We start from the raw sequence: 27,741 nt of genomic DNA on the forward strand, positions 1-27,741 counted from the left end.
ACCCCAAGCTCAAAAACGAAGTTGCACCAAAAAGGTCCATTCTTGGGACCAACATAACCCCAAAACCACACTACACTAGATCTAAGCATTCTTAAGTAAAGCTAAGAACTTTATACCTCCAAAGAGTTCCAAATGATGATGTTATTCCTGATCTATAAGCTCCAACTTCCCAAGTCCTTCTTTGACAACTTCTTCTTTCCTTTTCAGAGCTTAAAACCACCAAGATGAGCTTCCCAAGGTTAAGATTTCAGAAAATGAAGGGTTGAGGCGTTCTAGGGTTTTCTATGAAGTTAGGGAGGCTGATAAGGAGGCTAGGGTTTGATCCATTATGTTCTTTATATAGTGGCTCCACCTAAAATTAGGGTTTCTGGACACTGGACATACGATGGGCGTACTTCCTGTATGCTGGGTGTATGCCTAAGGCACCCGCGACCATTTACCTTTGTACGTTGGGTGTAACATAACCTTACGTTGGGCGTACCCAGCTAAACACACGCGTGCACTTCATGCATGCAAGGGACTGCCTTGCCAACTTTTTCATTAAGGGACCATAAATGTTAATAACTTCAAAATGCTATAGCGCCTTCATCCTAAGTTCGTTTCCGACGAACTTTATATCCACGAAAAGGTGGCGAGAAGCCCTACACTTCTAGCAACACACCCCGGACCAAAACTTCTCGAATAAAACTCTGAACCCATGAAAGACCAAAACGCCCCTAGCCTTGGCCTCTGAAATCTATAAACAACATTTTCAGAACATGGTGTTACATAAAGCTTCATAAAGCTTGAGAGTTTAGGCCTAAAGGGCCTAATAGTGTCTAGATCTAAGTCTCAGCTCCATAGCATGCTCACAACCATTAATTACTCAAGGAGAAGCTAGAAAGGACAATAAAATCTCTAATGGGGAGATCTAATAAACAAGAAGTAAAGGTATTAACTTTTACCTTCAAATGACTGCTACCACTGAGATGATGCCGGATCCAAAGACTCCTTCTTGTTCCAAGCTTCTTCTCTTCAAGGAATGCACCAAAACCCACCCTCTATTAGCTCTAAACACTCTCAAATGGAACATACTCGATTAGGGTTTGTCTCAGGGTGGTAAAGTGATAAGGGAGGCGGGGTAAAGGAGTTAAAGTCCTTTAAATAGGGTGCAAGCCTGAATAATTAGGGTTTCATCAAACAGACTCAACTCGTCGAGTCCAGTCCTCCGACTCGACGAGTAGACTTCATATTTCCATGCGTCCTGATCAACTCCTACACGACGAGTTGGGACCAATGAACTCGTCGATTAGGTCCTCTAATGTGAATATAAAATTCTTAAATTCCACCTCCAGGAAATCAGGGTGTTACAAGATTTAAATACACATTAATGAGATCATATTTAACCTTTCATTGTGATAAAGAAAATGAGTTTTATAAATCGAGTCTTCTTGGAACATCTTAGGAGTTGTGTAATTGATTCACAACTCATTCTGACAAAAACACTCACTTGTCATTAGTACGTTTCTTGTGGCAATGTGGCATAGGATCACCTGGTCACCTGAATCTATCTTTTGATATTTGAGGTAGCCTTCGTATTCTCTAGTGGGATAGGGTCACCTGGCCACTCGTTGAATGTCAATAGTACAATTTTTAAAGAGGATAAAGCATAGACCTTGTAGTCTATTATAAGATGTTTTAAAAGATCTATTTACTTTACAAATTTTTAGAATTACGCTCACTGCAACAAATATATATTAAATATATATTTCCAACCAAAAAAATGGATTAGATACTTATATTAGGCTAAGGATGAAATGGTTTATCCTTATCTAAAAGGAATAAAGTTATAGAGCTTATGTTAAACAATAAGCTCAACCACTCTAGTATCTACTAATTGAATTTACGTAGAATATCCTAAATGATTTTTTAGGATGAAGTTTCTACTAATGCCACTAATTGTCATTCCATAAGACAAGTGATTAGAAAGTTCTTTTTCTAAGTGGGAGCTATATGGAACTTTAAGAGATTAAGAACCATAAACTAAATGCATCATAGTTTAGAACTAGCAAATTTCAATTGTTGTTGAATCTGATCAATAGTTGACCAGAAACAAATAAAACACATAGAGATGCATTCATGTATGATTATCAAGTATGGGTTTGATTAATCTTCCTCGATATAGTTTGACTATAACGAGTAAGTGAGTTTTCAAAAGAGAAAACATACATGATTGAAAATCTTCAAAGATTTAAGCTAACATCTCAAAGTAAGAATATTCGTTCTTATAGGATAATTACATAGCGTGATTTAATTATAAATCAAGATGACTCTTGTATTTTTCCACAAAGCTAGTGGGAGCGCAGTAACATTCCTAATGTCATATGTAGTCGACATATTAATTCATGGAATAAGGATTTATATAGATAGATCATGGCAACCTAAAGGATTAAGTAAGCAATAATTGTCAATGATCTTAAAGAGCTTAAGATAAAGGACTATGAGAGAGTCATCTTGTCAAAGACCACATGACATGATTTTGAGCAAAATCCTAGTGCAAATGTTTATGAACTAGATAATATGATTGTATTTTGTATGCTGATGCAATTGGATTAATCATATATGTCATGATTATGCATAAAGGCCAAATAAGTCGTATGCTTAGAGCATGACTAATGATACCAGTATAATCCGAGAACAAGTCATTGTGTGACTTATAGGAATATTCCAAAGTACTTGTGAAAACTAGAGAAATATTCCTAGTCTGCGGAGTATTTGAAAGAAAGCTATGTTTAAAGTTGTTACACATGTGCTAAATTTTTAAATAGATTGAGATGACTCTCAGTCACAATCGGGCGTGTCCTCATTATGAATGAAGAGATAGCTACATGGATAGTGGTTCCATGTAGATTTTAATTATAGTTACTCCGCAGAGTTAGAGTACCTCATGGTTTGGAGAACCACGTACAAAGACGCTTAATGTATAGTTCATTATGACTATGAGTAATCCCATTACACAAGTATTGGTATCTAAGTCATATTCAAGTATCTAACTCATTCTCATTATTTTTTCTTTATATATGAATTATATATAAAACTGAAAATGATTGTATTCACAAAGTTTATACAACTCGAGTTTGTCAAATCTACTTAACAAAGCTACTTCATTAGCTAAAGCATGAAAGTTAAGCTGGTGCTATAGGGCCTTGTCGATATAAGTAGATGTATTGATTGAAATTTAGTATTTGGATATTGGAATAATAAAGCAACATATATTGTAATGAATGATATATTGGATATGAGTCTTTCATTAAATAATTGTTGTGTTCTATATTAGCATGTTTAAATCCTTGAATAACTAGGTTATTCTTAATGTCCATAGTCGTTCATAGTTGTGGGAGAATCTATGAGGTAAGACTAATATGAATGGATTGGTGGATTCTCATGGAGATGAGAATGGCAAAGAGTTGCTACCAACTTCAGAGGTACTTGATTGGGAGAATAAATATTGGACTTGACCCATATCAAAACCACTTTATAGATCGTAGTCAAGAGTGATGTTTTGATCAAGGTTGTATCTTTTTAATATTAGACCTGAGATACATATTTGGGACTTGAAGTGTAGGAATTATTGTGCTTAGACATGGTTTAACAGTGTTTCATAAAAAGCAGTCATAAGGGCCATCAGTGGGTATGATATGAACTACATTGATAGGTATATGTACTCAAGATGATCTTTTTATTCTTAGATCTGAGATGCATATTTGGGACTTGAAGTTTCGGAATTGTTGTGCTTTGACATGGTTTAACGTTGTTTCATAAAAGACAGTCATAACGACCATCGTTGGGTATGACATGAACTACAGTGATGGACGTATGTAGTCAAGATAGGATTTGTCCCTCTAATTCGTTGAGATAATGACATCTAAGGCCTTAGTTAAAGTTGAACAATAAATGTAACATCCCAAAATTCAAAACCAAAAATTTTGTTTTTATTCAAGTAAGTATAAAACCATTCGTCTGAAACATCTATAGTGTTAACTCATTTCATAATAAAAAACCAGTATTTCAATTCACTGAAACATGTCATAGAAAGGTATTATCAGAGTACAACTCCTAAAGATCTCATAATGCAGAACTCATAGTATGACGCGTTGTGATCATGCCGGCTCCTTTCCTTTTTAAAGAAGAAGTACATGAAACCAAAACTGAAAACCATATGCACGAAGCTTAGTGAGTTCCCCATCATACCACATATCATACAATAATCATACTATCTAACATATCCGGGTACTGGACTACCCCTTCGGTCTCTTTCAACCGGTAACTACCTAGCATATCAGGATGTTGGCCTACCCATTCGGTCTCTTGCAACCGGTAACTTGCCTAACATATCAGGGTGTTGGCCTACCCCTTCAGTCCTTTCAACCGGTACCTCGCCTAGCATATCAGGGTGCTGGCCTACCCCTTCGGTCCTTTCGACCGGTACCAGGGACTATTTCACCCCTACTTCTACCATATAACATTCTAGCTCATAAACCCATAAGTCATATACTAACTAGCTTATCAGGGTGTTGGCATACCCCTCCGGCCCTATCGACCGGTACTAGGGTCTACCCTACCCCTCCTACCATTATCACATAATATCATAGCATACTAGCACATAAAGCATAATAGATAGTGCATACCAGATAATTATCACAAGACAATCATCTCTGCTATAACTTTTACTAGTGGGCCAGCATTAGTGCCTTCGGCCCACTTCTACTGGAAGGTAACTCACCTCATACTGTCGAAGTCCACTGCAAGAGTTCCTTAGCTGTTGCCCTAGCAACTCCTCGAGCTATCAATACCCAAAACATCACCCAATTAGCAATTGGGTCTCAAACCATGATCCAAAACCATTACTTGGGGTGAAATGACCGTTTCACCCCCAACCCATTGAGGTCCATACTATATAATCAATAAAAGCCCATTAATGGCTCAATTTTCCAAATTGGGCCCAAACCCTTACATGGTACTACCCTCTAGAATCCATTTCATACTCCATAACCCTCCAAGGGTCAACCTTGTTCAAATTCCACGTCAAAGTCAACATCCTGGTTAACTCAACTCGATGAGTCGGTCCATCAACTCGTTGAGTTCCATGAATCAGAATCCCTATATCGCGATCACACTAGTCGAGTCACCCCCTGACTCGACGAGTTCCCTGGCTACTCATGGTCGCGATAAAGTGAGTCAAATCGTCGAGTCCCTTCACATACTCGTCGAGTTCTACCTTACACTGAATCTGTAACACCGAAATTTTAAAACAAAATTTTCATTTAAAATCGTTTATCTCTTTAACACTTCTCATAAAAATCTCCCTTTTTGTTTAAATTACAATACATGACTCTTTTGTTCAATCAATTAATAGACCAGGATCCTCAAAACAAACGCTTTTTCTGGTGTGTACAATCGAGCCGGTGTCGTCCTATGATCCTGAGAAAACCTGAAACATATAACACAAAACACTGTAAGCACGAAGCTTAGTGAGTTCCCCAAAATACCACTCTATCACATATTAGCCACTCAAGGTTATAACTCTATTGACCCTCTGCTCAGTGTGTCTCAGTGGGACCCTCTAGTCCCAACTCTCTGTGGACCCTTTGGCCCTAACTCTATGGACCCCCAAGGTCCTAACTCTGATAACTCTGAATCATGCATATCACATATCACAAAATAAAAGCATACAAATATATTGGCACATAACTCTAAACCTAACTCTGTGGACCCTCTGGTCCTAGCTCTGTGGACCTTCCGGTCCTAACTCTAGTATACACACAACATAAATCACATAGAAATAATGCAGTGCCACACATTGCATAGATAGCATAAAATAACTCTATCACATAACTCTGTTACCACTCTAGGTAAAGTATAGTGAGAAGACTCACCTCAAACAAAGTCGGATGAACTCTCATGCTCAATGTCCCGACCTGGCCTCCTCCTATTATTCAAATAACATCTCCGATCAATACTCTCTCATTGTCTCAGCTCTAAAGATTGGGTAGAAGACCATTCTACCCTTCCCTGAACTCTCTTAAGTCAGTCTTGACCAAGACCCTAAAGTCAACGAAAGTCAATGGTCAAACTTTGACCCGACTCGTCGAGTGCACATGGGCGACTCGGCGAGTCCACACATGTCCACGGAATCCTCCTTCTAGCCTCGCTTGACACGTCGAGCCAACCCCTTGCTCGATGATTTACACCTGGTATGAATCGCGGGGCAACCCCGACTCGACTCGTCGAGTCCTCTTATGAACTCGGCAAGTTGCTCCCATGACAACACTCATCTAACCTTTTGAGGTCAGATCCGTTCCTATAATCCATATATCTAACTTCCCTATGACCAATAACCACATAAAGGTCGAATCTTGATACACATGCAAGGCTCTCTATGCTTATTTTGGTGAAATCCTTCATATCATGACAACCCTAGCTCATAACTCCAAGGAAAAGGCATAAAGCAGAATGGAAGCGACTCTCTGGACCTCTTAAGGTCTAGATCTAGGAATCATTTCACCATGGGACCTCTCATACTCTAGATTCAAGCTAAATAAAGCATGAAGAAACCCTAGATTCATGAAATCAAACGAAGATGGACATGAATCCTTACCTCTCACAACAGTTCTGAGCGAGATGATGGAAGATTTGAGTTCCACAAGACAGCCCAACTCGAAATCCTTCCTTCCCTTTGCTAAGACACTCCAAAGGATGATGAATAGCCCTCCTCTTGCACTACAAGCTTCCTCTCTGCTCTCTATGGCTCCTCAGGGTGTAGTGGCCGCAAATGAAGGCCATAAGGACCTTTAAATAGGTCCCAAACCCGAGAAATTAGGGTTTCTCTGCCCAGCACCTACTCGGCGAGTCCTTCCTCTGACTCGTCGAGTCCACTCAGTAAATCCACGTGAGAAACCCGACTCGACTCGGCGAGTTGGATCCTCAACTCGTCGAGTCTCTCCTTTAAACCAAAGATTAAACTTCACAATAATAACCCTGAAAATCCAGATGTTACAATTCTCCCCCACTTGAATTAGATTTCGCCCTCGAAATCATTCCTTAACTACACAATAGATTAAATCATTAACCCGAAAGGCACTACCGAACTGATTTTTATACCATACTGATATCTTTCTCTATGGACATCTAAACCCACATAGAACCTCCAAAACCAGAGTTTAAACCAACTCTTTTGCCGATAAAAATACCCATTCCCAATAACCGGAAACTCTAGTGGCCTGATCCGCCGCCAGACTGCCTACTTGAGCGATCACCATGATTTTTGCTCCTCAAATATCAACCCAGTTTCCTCACTGGCTCTCTGATTCTCATAAGACCACATCCAACGACCGGCTATCTCTCCTCCAAGCCGATCATGCTAAATCATATGAATCACGCCCCACGAATAAAAGGGTTCACACTCCACCGGGGCACATCTACTAGACTGCTATCAGAAACCATCCGAACAAAGAATCCCCAACACTCTATCCTTAGACACAAAAGCATAACCATGCTTGCTCAGAAGTGTCCTCAAACATTCTATTCACAAGCCTCGTCTCCAAATTCCATAACTCTCTTAACACCACACGAGGTCTAACCTCAACCCATAGTTGAACTTCCATGGTCACCCATAACATGTTCCACAATGTCTCACTGACTTCCTCTTCGCATCAACTATCTCGGCCCTGTGACACACAAGTCACAAAATTCTCAAACGAAAACTACAATCCAACCGAAGATCGACTTAGCCCCGACCTCTAATGTCTACTGCACATATCTCTACACATCTTGCGGTATCTCCCGCACCTGAGTACTGCCCTATACAGGTTAAGACATCCAAAGACAACAATACCCCTCATCCAAAAATTCACCTCAGAATTCCAGAATTTCATCTCGTTTACCCACGCACCATCAATGTCAAACTCAACTCGAGAGTTTAGTCCGACCCAAAGTTGGAACCTCGCTTCCCAATGAGATACTCATCTCATGACTCGACCTACGCCCCGTGCAATACCACTTTTCCAATTTCCTCATGTTCCGACAATCATAACTCAAAACAAAATATAGTGATTCTCGACAGAGACGGAGATCCCAGTCTCGCCCCTGGTTCAACCACTAGGCTCCAAAAACTCAATACTAGGGCTACTCAAGCCTAAAACTCTTCTGCATCATACACTGATCGAAGCACACTCCATCATCACACTCTCTTGCCATCTAGTGAGTACTATGGCTCCCCGCAACATCACGACAGCCTCTGACTAGTGAGTACTACGGCTCCCCGTAGCACCACAACACCAACTGACTAGTGAGTACTACGGCTCCCCGTAGTACCACGACTCCCTCTCTCTGACTTGCGAGTACTACAGCTCCCCATAGCATCACAACACCCTCTGACTAGTGAATACTACGGCTCCCAGTAGTATTACGACTCCCTCTCTTTGACTTGTGAGTACTACGGCTCCCCGTAGCATCACATCACCCTTTGACTAGTGAATACTACGGCTCCCTGTAGCTTCACCCCATACTCTCATTCTCATTACAACGCCACACTACGTCCACTAACTCATGCTCCGTAGACTATCATAGATAGCTACACACACTTGTCCCAAATATGCATCACAAAATACCTACTTCTGCGGAGATCCACTTTCTTAATTAATCCCTCTTGATGTCAATACCCGAAGGGCTCCCAGTGGAACCGTAGATACATGATACACCACTAGTTGTCTCAACTCAAGATTCTAAATAACTCCGAAATCAAGACATCATACCCGGGTACCATGGAACACCATTACAGAACATCACAATGTCCTGCCTCAACCACTGATCTCCTACTCCCAGCACCATACAGATACAACAATACATTTCCTCTGAACCCCATAAATAATTCTTCATTTTACCCAGTGCGCAACTTCAGTGTATCCAAACACTCAATTGGAATACAAAGAAAGCGCTAACGCTTCAGAACACGCTGATGATCCTCCGAAACCCTTTCCCCTACTACTCAAAATCCAAGCAAGAATACACATACCGACTCGGGAGTTGGCTACTCGATAATCTTCTATCCACCCCAAAAAGGGGCATATACAATCCATACTTCGACTCAGAAGTTCTTAACTGCCCATACCATCCTTACGAGCCTTCCACTTGAAACGGCCCTGACCAACACCAGGTTCCTGACCATTGACCACCTGTCGTGGAGACACTCATCCTTTCTCATACACGTACCACATGCATTATCTCGCTCTGCACCTCTCCTTGGTCACCAATGACCCTGGTCTCATGAATTCGAGCCACATGTCTCTGTATCCAACCCCGAACCGCTCTTGCACAAATCTTTGGTTCCCTCAATAAAATACTCGGTTCTCCCCCACTTAGGGTTCGAACCATCACCAATTGACGCATCAACAATCTAACCCACATATGGTTTCCACCAGAAACATCGCACCTACGCTTGGATGGTGCCACCCAACGCCCAATGATCTCCCCACGAAGGGATCAAGAAACCTCAAATACCCTAACTCTTCGAAGAAATCCTCAGGAACTTCTCATCACGACTGCCTCTAGCCATTCGAAGCCTCATACCATCCCAATACCGAACATCTCAACTGTCCAGTACTATCTCTGACTCTTAGACTGAAACAATAAATCATCATACTCCTCATCCTTGGCTTCTTAACCCCCGTCCCAACACGTGAATCATTACAAGAACAGGGACTCCACTACCATACTCAATACCTATCATAGGCAGAAGAGCCACCGCTCTAATATACTCCTCTGGATTACTCGCTGATACCACTACCACACGTCCTACTATACTCAATTAGGGTGTAATGTGGTCCTTGACCATCTCAATCCCCACTGTCTACCTACTCATGGTAGATCATTTCCTTGCGGCAGACATGCTGCCTGATACTTTGGTGGAAAATTTTGTCATCAATGTCAACCTGTAGGGTTTACTCCTAAACCCAAAACTAAAACTTCACTCTTCTCCTACTTCCCATAGGAAACATAAATAGCTCCCAACAAGTCACAGAAGGTGACATCTCCTCCATCGGTTGATTGCTCACTCGGACCGCCATCCCCCATAAATGCCTTCTCTACTAATCCCTGAGTCTTGCAACTACATCTGACACCTTACCAAGGTACTCTGAAATGCTCTCGACCTCCCTCTCAAGGGATGCCTCTTCGGACTCAATCATGGCCCTCAGGCCTAAAACCCCATCGCATCCAAACTCCACCAATCAATCCTGATCGGACAATCAGAGAATCACAAGCATCATTTGCTAAGAACCATGGTACTCAGCCCCTGACATCTCTTCTCAATATGCTACAATGCATGGCACTCGAACTATAAAATCACACCTCAATATGCTAAGATGCATGGTACTCGAACCATGGCATCACTCCCCAATCTGCTCTGATGTATGGTACACGAACCATAACATCACTCCTCAATCTGCTCCGATGTATGATGCTCGAACCATAACATCACTCCTCAATCTGCTACGATGTATGGTACTCGAACCATAACATCACTCCTCAATCTGCTACTTAGAACCTTCAGAATTCTCCCTGTATTGAGTATGGGTCCTCTACTTTCGGTAGTACGGGCCCATACTACCTGCCACATCTACCCATACCTTCCACACGGACCATTCCAGAGCTCCTAAGTAGCTACTCAACCTTCTCGTTCACTAATTCCGCCACACGTGCTCGCTCCTCAGCGAAATGCTCTACTCCGTCAGCGTACTCATCTGGCTAAGGTTACTCCCTAGGCTCTTCCTTGGTCCTCCCACTTCTCCGCCATCAGCCGCTAAAGAGCTCCTAATGATGCCATCCATCAACCTCTTGAATATCGTCATATTCACTTGGTAGTTGACTCCCATCATCGAGAGTTCCACAAAGCACGAAGCAAGCAGCATTCGGGCATCGAAGAATACATAGAACTCACTCTTGGTGATAACTCCGCTTGCCCTGCTCATTCTCAAAAGTACCACCAAACTCTGCAACTCTACCCCTCGCAGGTTCTAACTATTCTTTCGATAAGCACCACAATACTCATCTAGGCATCTCTCTTAGATTACTCCTCTACTCAAGTCCCCTAAAAGGGTTCCAACTGAATACTCTCACTCATCACATACTCAAAAGCACATCACATATAATAGCAACTCCTAGGCTAAGGCATCACAAATCAGGCCACTCTAGTCCTAAGATATGAAATACCTAGCATGTCTCTAGCATGCATAATATCTCATAAAATGTATCATAAATATCTCATAATACAAAAGTAAGGGTATTTTGGGAAATCACCGTTCAGGCTCTGGCTGATTGTACACACTGCTCTTTCTCGCTTTCTCTTTGAACTCTTATTCACTTTTAGAAAATCATTTCTTTGAAAACTCTTCTTACTTCCTCAGTTTGAGTCCATATTTACCCGAAGGTGCATCCGAATCCCTCAAACCAAGGCTCTGATACCAACTTGACCCTCTTGGGGTAGGTTGTTGACTTCTGGCTCGGAGTCGGAACCATCTGAGAAGCTTTATGCGAGGTGATCATCTAAAGGGATTGGATGGTCATCTCCCGGCTCATAGTCAATCCATCCAACATTTCCTTGGTTCGGGAAGTACGGGTCGCCAGGAAGATGGAATCCAGCCATGATATCTACGCGAGAAAAGGGGTATAAGACGTACTATTTTAGATAATTATAATAAAATCTTTATCAGTTACTTCAATACTTCCATAGTGCATACTAGTTATGTGTATTCAAAACAAGATAGACCTTCGAATAAGTGACCCTAACTCTAAACCCACAACCAAACAAGGAACATACAGTAAAGCAAAGATCACAGATTATGAGTCTATGACATCCTTGATACACATAACCTCAGCGTATCCACTTAGCAACTATTGACATATCAATGAAGACCTTTTTAGTTCTCAGACAAGTAATTATAGTAACACAAAATACTCCTATAGTATTTTAGGTTTATGTTCTGTTCTAATGTTTTCATTGTAGTAGTGTTGGTAAGTTTTTAGATTTGTTGCCATATCACAACCATTCCTGGGCATATGCTAATCACTTATCGGACCAGCATAGTTGATCAGGCTATGCCACTCCCAGAACTGACCATACATCCCCAAGCCTACTTATGACATTCAACAATCGTAATACTTTTGTTCTGTCCTAGTGACACCGATTTTAGTATGAATGCAGGTATGTATACTTAGTTAAATATTTTATTATTTAAAAGTATAAACTCTTGGTCAGAGTATTTTAATCCCATTGTGTTTATAGTTAGTATATCTTTTATGGGTTGATATACTCAATTCACTATAAACAATGCTCTAATACCAATCTATCACACCCCAAAACCAAGAACGACGGAAACGTTCTGGGGCGGAGGACGTCATGTGTAGTATCACAACACAGAAATATAGTAAATAAGCAAACAACATCATCCATTGCATTAATAATGTATTTTAATACAAGTGTGTTCTGTACAGTTATAGACACCAAAAAATATGAATCAAAATAAAAGATGAGTCTTGTAAATGCTCCATCTTCTCAAAAGCTGGCATCGGTACCTGTCTACTGATGACCTGAGAATACAAGTTATTTTGAAAGAGTTTATCAGCATTAAAGCTGGTGAGTTCATAATTAAGTATTTAGTGTCATGTTTTGTATGAAAATGTTTGTAAGTGTTTGAATGTAAGAGTGTGTAAAATGTTTGTAGTGATTGTTTGTATCTCCTAGAAAATCCTATATTTTCCATTAAAAGTAGCCTTCTACCAAGGCATCAAGTGTACTGTATGTTGGTTCATTTTAAAAGTGAGTATTTTTCCCAAACGTGACTATCATTAGTAAAAATATAGTTTTACATTACCTTTCATGTGAGGAGATCACAAGGTAGATGTAATGGGAAATGATGAAGTACTCTAGTGTAATAATATTATAACTATTATTGTACTAACTACCTTAATCCAATTTTTAATTAAGGTATAATGTGATGTAATTGTAGCCATACTTGATCGACCTACTGAACACAACGTTCGAAGACGTCGAGATGTTATGACATTCATCACCCGAAGACCTGCAGGTCCCACTGTAGCTAGCAGCAAGGTGTAGGACGGTCAGTCCAATATATATCTATACACGAATTCACGCTCTCCCTTCAGTAGACTCTGGATACAAGAGGAGCCATGACAGAAATGTCGTGCCCCGAAATAGCGCCTCATATTTATTGCATAGTGTGTATATAGTGTATGTAATAAAGTAGTGTATGTCATTCATGATCCTTATCATAGTGAGTTCTCTAGTGTAGTATATAGTGTGTATGAATAGTATGTACTAGTGTATGTTCTCTCTGACTCTCATTATAGTATGTTTAGTTGTATAATGTAGTGTATTGTTTATAGTATGCATTGACTCATGTATGAACTGACTCATTTTATGTTACGTTGTATTAGAAGTAGTAAGTAGTATATCACCAAACTATACCTATTATAGTTTACTAGTAAGATCGTTTGTATAGCTGAGTGTATTGAAATAAGACAGAAAGCTTTTATTTCTATACATATACACATGATATATAACTAAGGATCAAATGACACTCGGACAAACAATAGGGGACTCTAAGTCCACAACCAAACAAGGAACAAAAAATAGAGAGTATTATCAGTCCTAAGTCCTTCAAACCTTATATAACCATATATGTATTGGACATGATTTAACAGTATATAAGTTTAAAGAGTTTTCAAAGTAAAGATTTAGAAACCAAAACTAAGTTTTATAACGAGTTTAACATGTAAAAGTGTTTGGCAATCATTTTGAAGTAGTTTTGTTGGCAAGACAGTTTAAAGCATAGTAAATCCATTTGTATGCTAGTTATTAATCACATGTGATTGATGTAATAACTAGTATAACTCAACTTGTATTCCCCCCCCCCCCATAAAAGCATTTAAAAACATAATAAAGGTTAATTAAGGGGTATGAACTCACCTGCAGTGAGTGGTTTGGATGAACGGATGGTATAGGTTGCTAAGTGTCAAGTGAAGACTTGAGCACACCTACACGGATCCTATTTAACATATATTAACACATATATGTATCCAATTAGTCAATTAACAACTAATTAATCAAATAAAGACACCCTAAAACACGGACAACACTTTGATTCTAGTGCTAGGAGTACATTAGGGTTGGATCTAATGGTTGTATGGCATTGCATTTGAGTTTATGGCCCAAGGACCACTCCTTAAGGAGTTTACGGCCTATGGTCATTTCCCCTATGAGTTTACAGCCGTAAACTCATGGTAATTGATACCATTTTGTGTTTTGATGCCCTCTAAGTCATAAAGAAGCATCCTTACTTCAAGTTTAAGCCTTAGGAAGTCATTAGTGGCACATTGGCACTACATTACAGAGTTTACGGCCCATGGACCATTCCTCATGGGTTTACGACCATAAACTGTATGGGTTCATGGTCTTTTTGATGTTTAAGGTCCTAAACACTTCAAGGAAGTGATCTAGACTAGTATCCAAGGCTAAGGAAGGGACTAGGGCTCATTTTGTCCCAGCTATTAGGGTGTACGGCCCAAGAACATTCCTTGGCCGTAAACACCTTTGATCTTGTGATTCATTGTGTTTTCTAGGTGTAAACAAGTTCATTTCAAGTGTATAACAAGCTAGGATAAGTGTACTTACAATCTAGAGGCTTGATTGGGTGTTTAAGGCCCAAGAACACTAGTGTGTGTTCTTGGTGTTCTTGGTGTTTTGAAGAACACTTGAAGATCTAAGTAAACATGAAAGATTTATGGATGAAATGGAGTATAACAACTAGATGAAAGGTTATAAACACAAATCAAACAAATCAACACTTACATCTTGGAAGATTTGGAAGAAATGGATTATGGTAATTGAGAGAAAACTTGGAAGTTCTTGAGTTAGAAGTTGGAAAATGAAGGAATGAAGAGTAAATCATGCCTTAAGCATGAGTTTACGGCCATAAGGGAGTTTACGGCCCAAACTCCAAAAGTTTGGCCATGAACTCCTTATTAGGGTGCTAAGTGTGGGTTTGCTACTCCAAGACCCGAGAAAGTACTTCCTTTCATTCGTTCATTTGAAGAATAAATACTAAAAACACCCAAAACGAACTTTAAACTAGCTAACAATTATCAAAAATGTATTTGACTTTTATTTGAAGTGCTTGACTGTAGGGTTTGTACATGTGAAAATTTCGGGTTGTCACAGATATGTGGACATTAAGATGATTAAATAGGGTGCAAAACCTCGAATTTAGGGTTTCCCAAACCCAGACTAACTCATCGAGTTGGTCCTCCCTAACTCGTCGAGTAGGTTTCTCAACTCGCGTCCAATCTTATTCTTACTTGTCGAGTTATCCCTCTTGGACTCGACGAGTTGACCTTCAGTTTACCTATTATCTTTCCTTAATTAGTATTCTAGATTCCGGGTGTTACAATAAATGAGATTGATCGTGATCCATATCTCATGTTCAACATGATGTCTGAGACAAATGAATAATTGATACCACACCTTTAGTAACAATTGCAGCTTAGAGCTCTTGGAATTGGTTGTTGATGAAATGACACCCTTCATATGTTGTTAGGGGTAATAGCCCGTTGCTAGATGTCAGCTACTGTCTATATCATTCTATAAAGAATCTTGTGCAAGTGGGAGATTATTGGATCTATATGCCCAAGAATCATTATGGAGTAATATTGCTAATAATATATGATCCTATATGGTCACGCCTTTAGCAAGTTGGCACATTTTGTATATTTATTATTAATATAATTATTAATAAATAATATCAATTCTTGTATTTAATTAGGGAATACTTATTATATTGTGAAAATAATAATTATAAGAGAGTATTACTAGTTATTTTTTTTCGTATGGTATGAATTAGTAAGTCATGCACAACAGTTTGAACTAGTTGGATTCTTTTTTTCTTTTACCTAAAGACAAAGTTTATATTTTATAAACTTCGAGTTTATAAAAAATAAAGAATCTTTCTTTTTATAAGGCATAATGATGGTGTGGGAGGTTGCTTTTTCAACCTTCCACCTTTTGTCTCCCATGCTTCTAAAGGTTACCATTACTTTAGATTATTTTAATGGTTAGGCCTTACTTTTCATGGACTATATAAGAGATGCATGATGCTTGCATTTTTTCAAGAGTGAAGCTCTTTTTCTTCCTTTCTTTCTCTCTAAAACCATGGGTTTTCTACTCCTCTCCCCCCTCTCTTTCTCTCTTGAAGTTAGTTTGATGGTTTAGAAGACCTCTTGATTTGTTTCCTTTAATGCTTAACTGAGTTAAACACTTAAAGGCTTTAGACACTCAAGAATATAAGAAGGAACTAGCATTCCAAGTGCCTTAATCTTAATGGTGGATACTTGTAGAGAAGATCATACACTTTGATCTTTTGTTATCTTCATCAACACCCCAAAACCAAGTGGGTTCAAAGGCTTCAAAGATTATATCTAAAACATCATATGGTTGGTGTTATTTCATTCTAACCTCTATAAATGAATCCATGATGGTTCGGTTTTGTTATGAACTAAAAATAAACTTGTTATTTTTAAAGTCTTCCGTTGCCGCTTTTTTATTAAAAAACAAACTTTTATATCGTATCAAAATCCACATGCTAGTTGTCTGCGTGACTTTTGCATGTATGATATCTGATATGTATATCGGGCGGAGCTCGATGCCGGGCGGGGTCTGATGATTATATTGTATGCTATTTATCTTTGTGATTCTTGCATGTGTTTATGTGTTTGTATGTATACCGGGCGGGGCCTGATGACTAACAGATCTATTCCGAGCGGGGCTCGATGTCGGGCGGGGCTCATTATATGCTTAATATGTATGGTATGTGGTATTTTGGGGAACTCACTAATCTTTGTGAGTACGATTTTCAGTTTATGTTTAAGATACTTCTGGTTCGAAGGGGAAGCACTTGGGATGACTGCATTGCACACACTGCATTTTTCCGCATTTTATATGACTCGGATGTATTTTGGATGTTTATTAACATACTCTAATTCCTCTATGGTTTTATGATATTGATTTGGATAATGGTTTTATTAATATAAAAGTCAAAATTTTTGGGACGTTACAGTTAACCCTAATAGAGCTAGGTGTTGTCTTTGTAACCTGTTATCTTTGTGAGAACCATCTATCTTAGTGAAAGTATCATTGTGATCATTTTGTTTTTTGTTCTTTGTTTGTTCTTCATTATTCATATTTAAGTGTATCAGATTGATACAAACGTTCAGAGAGCGAGAGAGAGAGAGAGAGAGAGAGAGAGAGAGAGAGAGGGGAGGATATTTTATAAATAATAATAATTTGACCTAAAATGTAAATAAGGCCAAACCCATAAATTGTGCCGAAAAACTTGTCATTGAGGTAATGACGATTTTATAGCGAATCTGATATAGGAACTAGCCTATGAAAAAAAATTCTTCCTACAGGACCTCATGTTTGGTTTACCTAACGACTATAAGGTAAATAATGAATTAGTCTTTACAACTTAAGAATCTTCTACTTAGAGGGTGATGAACACATTTGTTGTCATCCATTCTAGAACTTTGTAACCTCTATTGTCTCTCTAGTCTCGACCTTGTCTTTAAGTACTTAGAAGGCTAGTTGAACTATGCACAAGTTCAAATTCTCTATAGTCACCAACTTAGTAAACATATTTGTTGAATTCTTCATACAAAGTATTTTCTTAAGGTTAAGAGTTTCACCGCTAATCATTTTCTTGATAAAATGATACCTCGACTGAATGTGTTTCGTCCTAATGTGAAACACTAGATTTTTTGTCAATTGAATTGCATTCTAGTTGTCACAATGTAGTACACAATCTTCTTCCGACATCCCAAATTCTTATAGAAAGTCATTCAACCATATCTTATGTTTCGATGGTTGAAAAACTCTTTTGCTTGCCCTTCGGCTATATGGTCAAATAATGATGAATCAATCTTCTTATAAAGTCATTTGCTCACCCTCGGTTAGATATGTTGTAACAAGTTAGAAATAACTTTATTATTAAAATAATAATTTTTTTTATTGTAAACTTCGATAAAAAAAATATTTACTGTCTTTTTTTACAAATAAATTAATTAGGGTTGACCATGTGATTAGTTAGGAAGAGACCATGTTTTGGAGGGAGATCAGATTACATCCGCCATTATACTAAAACGCTGCGTTTCGATCTTTGAAAATGGAAAAAGTGTATGTGTGTGTATGTATGTATGGGTAGTGGTCGACAACCTCATTTCACTCCGACAAGCACTGGTGTCAGTGTCACCGTCGAGGCGCATTCTCAGGCAATTTCCAACTTCTGAATAACACACACAAGTCTCGTTGCTTCGAGTAAACCTCTAAACCCTAGTTTTTTTTTGCATCAGTGATTTGCTAAATTTTCATTGATATTCATCATCTATAGTTATGTGCGGATGTATGCTCAGTAAATTTTACCCAATTTCGAAATGTTGATGGAGAAGTTCCCAAAACCCTAGATTGTTCACCTTGCGGAGTACGCACAAACGAACTGGTACAGGTATTGCCTGCTGACTGAGTGGCTGGCATTGTTCATGCTTATCAAGGGGATTTTGATCTCCTAGAGCTACCACACAAGCTCTATTGGTTCGGATTTCGAATTGTATCTGGTTTTTTATGGATTTCATTTCGTGTAGGGTGGTAATGTGGTATGTTCGAGCATTATCTGAAAGAGCCCGGATTATAGTGTTAATTAGTGGTTTGTTTATATTTTATTTTCATCTGTTTGTAAATGAGGCTTAGATTCGTTTCTGGTTTCAGAATTTGTTGAAGAACTGTTGGATACAAGATGAAGAAAAAATTGACACCGGAAGAAGGCTTAAGTATATTGAATGAAGGAATTTCAAAGGCCTTTATGATACTGGATGGGTACCCCACCAGTGCATTATTTACTTGTGAAGAATACATGAAACTCTACGAGTATCCTTCTGATATAAAACAATCTTTGCTTCCTTGATATATACTTTTACATACTTATATATTCTGATTATATATCCTTTACTCTTGGCAGCTGTGTGTATGATATGTGTGTTCAACATCCTCCTTACGAATACTGTGCAAAGCTCTATGACATATTCAAGAAAGCTTTGGAAGATGGCATTACTTCAAGGGTGGGACTTCAAATTCTCTGCAACTTCTATAGCTTGTTCATCTTACTTCTATGCATTATGGTGAAGTTTAGAGTCTATATTACTATCATATATATATATATATATATATATATATATATATATATATATATATATATATATATATATAAAGTGTTGGAATGAACTCAGGTGATCCCAGCTGTGAAAGATAAATCACATATCTTTCTGTTATACGAGCTTTGGAACATGTGGTCAAAATACAAAATCATGGCAAAATGTCTTGGAGGTTTCTTCTTGTACCTTGATCGATACTTTGTTGAAGATCGAAAAGCAGCTTCTCTTAGTAATCTCTCCATTTCTTGCTTCCATGATCTGGTAAACTAAACATCAACATCACCATTAAACTTTTTACTATTGCCTAATTTCTTGAATTCTAAGTTTTTGTTATGCATATCAGGTGTGCATTGAATTGTATCCCAAGTTATTAGAAGCTGCAATTTGTCTAGTATGTTTGAAGAACCATGATGAATTACAATTTTACCCTTGTTTGCTTAGAGGAATATCTGACTTTTACTTTTTATTTTTTTATTTTTTTATTTTTTAAATTTTTTTACAGATCAATGAGGATCGTGATGGTAAATCGGTTTGCAGGGATTTGCTAAAACATGTTTCAACTTTTTTTGTGGAAATTGGGAGGGGGGATATGTGCTATTATGAGAACTTTGAGGGAGCAGTACTATCAAGTACTGAAAATTACTACAACTTCTTGGTTCCACAGTGGCTTCAGCATTACTCATCTGCTGATTATGTTTTGAAGGTCATATTTTGAGTAAATTACATTTTTGGTCCCTCTGCTAGATCAGGTTCTTTAGGTGTTGTCCAAAATAAAATCTTTTTTCCATAAAGATTTCTTTTTTGGGCAATGTTCTATAAAAATAAAAATGATATTGCATAGGGACCAAATTTGTAATTTATGCTTATACTTTACCTATGTTTTGTGTGTTTTAGGCTGAATATCGTTTGAGCCAGGAAAAAGAAAGAGCTAGCCAATTCTTACATCAAACCTCAGTGGAAAAGTTGCTAAGGGTAATCCTGTCACTATCTTCTTTTTTACTATTTTGGTCTAAAAATGATGTCACTATCATCTCTAAATGTTGTTTACACTAAAACAGAATATTTTTTAGTATCTTTCTTTTTTATGTTTGATTATAAAGTTTCAATAAAACCCTTGTACTTATTAGTTTTAAATAGACTAAATTACAAATTTGCTCCTTCATTTTACTCAAAATCTCAAGTTTGATCCAATTTATGAAAATTTCCCCAAGTTGTCCCGAAATTTGTGTTTTGTTGTGGATAATGTCAATGTGCTTTACTCAAAATCACAAACTTGATCCAGTTAAAGGCTTGCTTGTTGTTGTCAGAGGGACTAAATCCACAACGAAATGCAAACATAAGGATGATTCCGACAAAATTTCAAAACTTGGGGTAAACTTGCACTTTTTTTTGAGTAAATCACAGGGACCAAGTTGTAATTTTATGCCCATGTTTTATATTTGGGTGCTTAGTACATGCATATTTAACTTCTTCCTTAAGTAATCTTTGATGTATTAAAATATATATATATATATATATATATATATATATATATATATATATATATATGTTAGTTTTGTACTTCAAATATAAATGTTATTGTTTATTCAAATAAAGTCAACAATAATTTAAATAAGTTGCATATGTCAGAGTAATTAAGAATACAGAATTGATATAAATCTAGTTTATTAAAATATCATTATACAATAACTGAAAGTAAAAGTAAATAAATCTCAAAACAGTTGTCTTACTCCACACACTCCACTTTTTTTCTTTTTTTAATCTCTGAAAATGTTTAGAATGCATCTTAATATTCTTGCAGTTGGTCCACGGGCTGTTATTAGGTCAAACTGCAAACCAACTTCATGAGAAACAGAAGGCTGAGTCTGGTGATGCCTCAGTCTCATATCAGGCATGTTCAACCACCAAAAACAAAAAAAAATGAAAATCACAAGCAGACGGGGACAGTTACAGTGACAGTGACAAAATTCTTGTACCACCCAAAAAGGCGGGACATGGACTTACTCTCGAGTCTCTTGTTTGTGCAAAAAGACGTTATTGCCCTTTTTTATATATATATATATATATATATATATATATATATATATATATATATATATATATATATATATATATGAGTTAGGTTCAAATGTTTTTAGTATCTATTGTGTGCTTGTAGAATTGATTTTGGACCAATCATTTTAGTTATTTTAAGAAACTAATTAATGCATATTAAATGCTGAAGTTCTAATTAATGCTCATTATATCTTTAACATCTAATATGCATTAATTACTTTCTTAAAATAACTAAAATGATTGGTCCAGAATCAATCCTACATGCACTCAATAGATAGTTAGAACAATATAACCTAACCCATATATATATATATATATATATATATATATATATATATATATATATTGATTATTGAAAATAGCTCTAGAAAGCTTATTTGGTTTAAATTTCATGTTAAAATGCAGGATGTGCTATCGCGCTGTGCGGGTTTGAATCTTGGTGAAGGGAGTTCTCCTGCATGATGTTGTTGGATGTGAGTTTGTAGTTGATCATGAACCTTAGTGATTGCATCAAATGAAATATAGATAGATAGATATGTGCACATGTTTTGACTCTTTTAACGACTTGTATCAAGTGTCTTACCATGTGGTTATCAGATGACTTGAATTAATAGGACTCATTTTGTGGTGGCCTACTTTTTATGAAAAACAAAGAAATTGAAATTGACGAACTACTGATTTCCCAAATGCATCATTATTGATAATTTATTAAATTATATACAAAATGTCAAACCCAAACTTACCAACTATTAGTTTATTGTCACAAACTACCATGTTACACAACAAAAACAAGATGTCAAACCTAAAAAACCTTCAACACACCATACTTCAAAGGTAACTCACAATACCTATGACCAAATCCCACTTCAAATTGAGACACTATTTGGAATCCCACGACCCGTAAGCCCGATTTCGCTACTCGGATAAAGCAAAGTATAAGGCATTTTAGCGGGCCCATTCCTATTCTTCAATTTCTCATCCAAATTCATCTCCAAAATCCTTCCTTCAATCTCCCTCAAATCCTCCCCAAATTTCTCAAACGCATCCAACGCCACGTCATCAGTTGTCCACTCGGGCGTATCCCGTTGCCCTAAAAACACCTCATCCGCCGAATGCCTTGACAAAATCTCAATCAACGAAATCCCAAGCACGCTTTGAAGCTGCGGTGTCACGGTTTTCAAAAACGCCTTCTCGGGGTCCGTCTCGAGCTCGTCATAGTCAGCAGATGGCGGTTCAGGTATGAACCGGCGACTCGTAGCGGGTCGGTTCGGGAGGTACCCTCCGTAAGGGTACTGCCCAAAGTTGACCGCTGCGTGTAAGGCAGAAGCGGTCCATATGATGATGGTGCATGATTGGATGAGGTCATCAAGGGTTTGCATTGTGGGCCACCACGTTTCGTGTTTTTTGTCCCCGTGGCCCTTGGTTCGGACCTCGGTCCACCATTGTTGAAGCTCGGTGTCGTTTTGTATTTCATTGTTGTTTTTGTAGTAGATGTTAATGTAGTTGGTTACCCATGATTTTATTGCAGACCATACCTCGAGCCCATCAACTGCAAACGGGTAGTCTTGGATAATGAGGCGGATCCCATGGCGGGAGGATGGGTCCTCTACGGCTAATCCTCTAAAATAACAAAAATAGGTTAAAACTAAAAAAAATAGTAACGTACTTTCATTGATTTTGTTGTCAATAAATATCGAGACAAATCAACAAATATCTTCTTCATGTTATCATAGACTAAAGATCAAAAGCTAGAAAAAGTTGGTCTTTTTATGGTATACCTTTTGACAAGATCAGCAGGAAGTGCTTGTTCTGTGAAAGCCCATTCTTTGTACATATTACACGACAATTCCATGGCATATTTGTCAGGAAAAACCGTTTTTTCAAGAAGTCCACCAGCATTTATGAGTGTTTGGCGTGCAAGGGCATTAATATTCATCGTGTCACGGAAATGTGGATGCAATAGTTTATGAATTGGATGAAGTACACTTAGCTGCCTATTTGTTGCAATTATAAATGGCTCCATTGAAGCATGAGTATGCAACCTGCATTGTAACTCAAATTTAGAACTCATTCCATACATGATACATCTTCTAATTTTATTCATCTTTTAGGGTTTAGGGTTTTCTAATGGTTTTATACTATGTTTGGCATGCATTGGATTGACCGACACTGATATCAATGTGACAAAAAGTTGCAATTTTTGTTCCATTGATGTCGGTCTTAGTACATGAAAAACACACAGTACAACCTGTTTAGTCATGTCATGTCATGTCAGTAGTGAATAAGGATTTAAAGAATCTTTACCAATGACAAACGAGTTGATGGTATCCCGAGTCATTTACATTAGCATATGCTTTTGCCAACAACCAAATTGTCCCTTTTGCCCCTTCTTTTGCGGGTGTGTGAACTGTACTAATAACTCCAAATTCATCACCATCTGGATGTGGCAAACTCAATTCGATTGCTACTGGCTTCAAAGTCCCGTCTTTTTGCAAGAACAAGATAGTCCGTGTGGCGTATGTCTTGGTGGAAGTTTCATTTATACCCCTCAGATACGGCATCAATGGATCATGGTGATCTAATATAAACAGCTTGTTGCAATTGATTGCCTAAAACCAACAAACAATAAATTGCATAAATTTTATATATTCGGAACATAAAGCTTCAAACATCAGATCCATAATTGTTACCTCCAAGACACTCAATCCATCTAACTGGTGTTTTATGTGGTCTTCAGTCATTGTACTGTTTTGATTTCCAAATTTTCTAGGGTCTAATTTGCTACATGGAGGGAACTCCTGCAAGTAACGAAATTGTAAGTGGTCAATTAAAAAAAAAAGCAATGTACTTTTATTTACTTGTGTATTATAGCATCCTACTTTCACTTATTTCTATTAAAATATTGTACTTTCAACTTTATTCTTGTTAAGGCATTGTCCAAAAAGACATAAATGCCCTCATCCTTGTCATTTGTTGAATAAAGAAGATGAAATTTACTTGGAGGCGTCGGATCACAACAGGGTTTATCCCTGCCAACATTTCTCTTCCAAATTCTTCATCTGTCCTCCATGCAGATTCATCTCCTGTTGGAATCATTAAACCAATGTCAACAGGGGGAAAAAAAAGACGTAAACGCCCTCATCATTGTATTAGAGAAAGTACCTTGGATTATTTGTGGGACAGGGAATTTTGACACGTGTTCTCCATCAGAACGAAACAATTCTCTGAAAAACTCAAATGGAATTTTCTCCCTGATGCTTTCTAGAAACTCAGATTTTGGTACTGGAAGTCCACCTTTATAAAGCTTAAGCACGTCTTCAAATGATGAAAACTCATTAAATCTGTTGCTTGGTATATTTTCAAATTTGTGTTTTAGAATATTTTCAAGCGTCCCCACTATTTCATCTGAAATCTTGTCCAAAACAGCTTCAAAACCAGGTAGTAACCCTTGAGATACGAGTTTTATCCCATAAGCATAAACATCTCCCATCTTTAAGTCACTAAACCTTTCATCCCTCGGGACATAAATCGTTAAACTCTGCAGAATCGGAACCCTGCTTTCTGTGTCTGGATCTGTTGTTTAAAAAATATTTCAGAAAATAGTGTCTGTGACTGTATGTATTAAGCCAAATATTTCAGAAACAACCATGGATTAAGTGCTTAAGCCGATTAAGAAAGAATTTGCAACCTGTTTTTGATGGAGGTCGGCCTGTTCTACACCTACGAGGATAAGGGTAGTCAGGGGTCCCACCAAAAGTAGGGCGGACATGGTCTGAACCTTTGTCTGGTTCACTTAAGTCATTATAGACATCATAGTCATACACTCTCTCCCACTCTTCACGCTTTCCTGTCCCATTTCCTCTTAACTCCTCCAACTCTTCCTCTCTGTAATGGCGTAAACCCTCTGGTGTCTTCCATGGAAGATATGTCTGTAACCAAAATAATCATGTTTTAGAATTCTACTTTAAAAAATGTCAAATCATAGTGTTGTACTTTTACGCCACTTTTGTATTGTGGAATCAAACTTTCCTATGATGATGAGACGTTTGGTTGCGTTGGAATCTAATTCCGTTCTCTCTTATTTTATTAAAATGAAAAAGATTCCTTCTACACTATGTATATTAAACTCCAACAAAATCTTGGTGTGGATATTATTTTTCAAAATTGATTGTGGAACAAAATGGATCTTGTATTTGGATGACTTTGATATAACTGGGTGGATTTTTCATGCTTGTAATAGGAAGAAACAAAAGTAGGATAGTAAAAGTCTAAAATAAAAAGTCAATGGAAGCCTGCTGCTAGATCTGATTAACTCTATGAAAAAAATAGCCGAATTAAAGATGAGGGTAGCAAAAAGATGAGAAAGTCAATGATGAGGGTAATCTACTGCTCTATCAAAATCATTTTTTAATACTAAAATTTACCTGATTAGAGAAGAAAATGCGATATTGCTTGTTGTAATGTTCTTCTGGGTAGACCCAAGAATTGCAGATGAAATGAACACGACCACAATTTGGAACATCTTCTAATGTCAAAGTTTTAAGGTAGAATTCTGAGTTGTGTCTGTTGGTGATCAAGAAAGCCCCTGGAACCCCGATTTCTTCTTCCCAATCGAAGTCTAAATCGAAGGTTGAATCGCCTTTTGTTGAACGAGTGATCACTGTGCTCACCCAGTTCTTCAAGTTTGTCTCTTTTCCTAGCTTCCCTCTGATACCCCTGACTGAAATTAGCAAAAAAATTCGTTAATTAAGTTATTAAACTGCATGATTTTAAACAGATAATTAACTGGTGATGCAAGGAATTGAGAGATACTTCGATCGCCGTACTAATGGTGATCTTGAGAGCTTTGATGGATTTGTACAGTACAATCCGTACAATCTGTGCAATCCAATAAAGCTTCGAGTTGAATTATGGATGCATCCACCGGCCCACCGACATCGTCGCGGTCAACGGTGGTTTTACAGATTTACTGAGTTGTACTGTACAACTCACTGAAGCATATAATCGAACACTTGGAATGCCACATGGTCATGAACCACAAGTCCAGATAGTGTGGATGGGTGACTATTATTGCTTTATTGGGTTGTACGTTACAACCCAACGAAGCATCCAATTACAAAATCAGAGAAAATCTAATCGATCAAAGACGCTTACCGGTAGATTCACAGTGGGCGGCACTGATGAGTTGCAGAGAAACTTTCCGGCCCAGAAGAACCTCGTCTTTGATGGTGGAAATGGAGTGATTGTTCATCAAAACCAATGTCCCCTTCACCTTCTTATCTTCAATTTTGATTCTTTTCCTCCGGTCAACGTCAGCCATGGCGGAGGATCAGGAGCTTCTTAAAGTAATGGAAATCAAAGGGTGTGTGGTTGTGGAAGTGGGATTTGATTAATTGATGGAAAGCGAGAAGAAGTGATGGATATTTATAGGAAGTGAAGGAGAGAGTAATCAAACAATGGTGATGACACTGAAGCTTCCCGGCTTTGATTGAAGACATAAACCAGTGGGAATATAATATTTGACTGCTTTCGCTAGATTTCTACTTTGTTTTAGCTATATGACAGAATCATATCTCTAACTTTGTTCAACTCGTTTACTATGTTTTGGAAATTAGCGTACGTTTGTACGTAGTTGACAAGAGAACTCAATGCCCCTAATTACAATTAATGCATCTGTTATTAAATGCTGCGTAACTAACTATTATTATACTGTTTAAGTAAAAATTCTAAACTATATGTGTTGATGTAACGTTAACATCATGCATCTGTTATTTATTAAGGGTTGTAAGGATGGATTACATTTGTTGACAATATGTGTTGTATATGCCTATGTGGTATGCCATATTTCTAGCAACCATATATATCTAAAAGTTAAGTCTACCTCAACATTACATCAACATCACTTTCCTACCATTTATTCTAAGAAATAACCGTAATCATGACGCCCTAAAAGAATTTCCATGTTACAATTAAAAAAAATACAAATTTTGTGTAATATTTTAATTACGACAAAATTACAAAAATGGTCCATGCGGTTTGAAAATTTTTATGGTTTTGGTCAAAATAAGTTTTGCATTGCAGCAGTGGTTCAATTTCAGATATTTTGTGTGGTTTTGGTCCCTATGATTGGTATTTCTATGTAATTTTGATCCATACTCCACCTGAAATGACCAATATGCCATTAAATATTTCCTTTTTAACTTATGTTATTTCATTTATTATTATTTTAATTAAGAGAAAAAGAAAAAGAAATTATCACCCCATACCCCACCCATTTATCTCTCATCCTACCACTATCGCCATTCCCGACCACCATTCGCCGCCAACCATCTCCATCTCCCCTACCCTTACATCTCCTTCCTTAACCTCATAAGC

The 27,741-nt window shown here is 37.7% G+C and overlaps 2 protein-coding genes across 10 annotated transcripts; one reads left to right on the top strand and one right to left on the bottom strand.

Annotated features, from left to right (window-relative positions):
- Positions 1-18,226: 18,226 nt before the first annotated feature.
- On the top strand, positions 18,227-22,053 carry LOC145072107 (cullin-1-like). 9 transcript variants are annotated; one of them, XM_079018490.1, is made up of 10 exons: positions 18,227-18,421; positions 18,495-18,608; positions 18,869-18,976; positions 19,119-19,278; positions 19,387-19,572; positions 19,655-19,702; positions 19,814-20,014; positions 20,206-20,283; positions 21,113-21,202; positions 21,772-22,053. In XM_079018490.1, the coding sequence occupies exons 3-10, from the start codon at positions 18,897-18,899 to the stop codon at positions 21,826-21,828; spliced, it is 900 nt and encodes a 299-aa protein (XP_078874616.1). In that variant the 5' UTR covers positions 18,227-18,421; positions 18,495-18,608; positions 18,869-18,896; the 3' UTR covers positions 21,829-22,053. The 9 variants fall into 9 exon arrangements, with proteins under 9 accessions (XP_078874616.1, XP_078874617.1, XP_078874613.1 ...); XM_079018487.1 differs by having other exon boundaries at positions 18,231-18,421; positions 18,495-18,694; positions 18,869-19,027; XM_079018485.1 differs by having other exon boundaries at positions 18,231-18,421; positions 18,869-19,027.
- Positions 22,045-26,938, bottom strand: LOC145072106 (putative linoleate 9S-lipoxygenase 5). Its single transcript, XM_079018484.1, has 9 exons — positions 26,521-26,938; positions 25,791-26,086; positions 25,055-25,295; positions 24,529-24,939; positions 24,364-24,449; positions 24,057-24,164; positions 23,671-23,975; positions 23,145-23,408; positions 22,045-22,986 (listed from the first exon to the last, which is right to left on the bottom strand). Exons 1-9 carry the CDS (start codon positions 26,684-26,686, stop codon positions 22,233-22,235), a joined length of 2,631 nt encoding a protein of 876 aa, XP_078874610.1. The 5' UTR covers positions 26,687-26,938; the 3' UTR covers positions 22,045-22,232.
- Positions 26,939-27,741: the final 803 nt, after the last annotated feature.

This window comes from Lactuca serriola, chromosome 9 (assembly GCF_051521515.1).
Source record: "Lactuca serriola cultivar US96UC23 chromosome 9, Lser_US96UC23_V15, whole genome shotgun sequence".
Taxonomy (NCBI): Eukaryota; Viridiplantae; Streptophyta; class Magnoliopsida; order Asterales; family Asteraceae; genus Lactuca; species Lactuca serriola.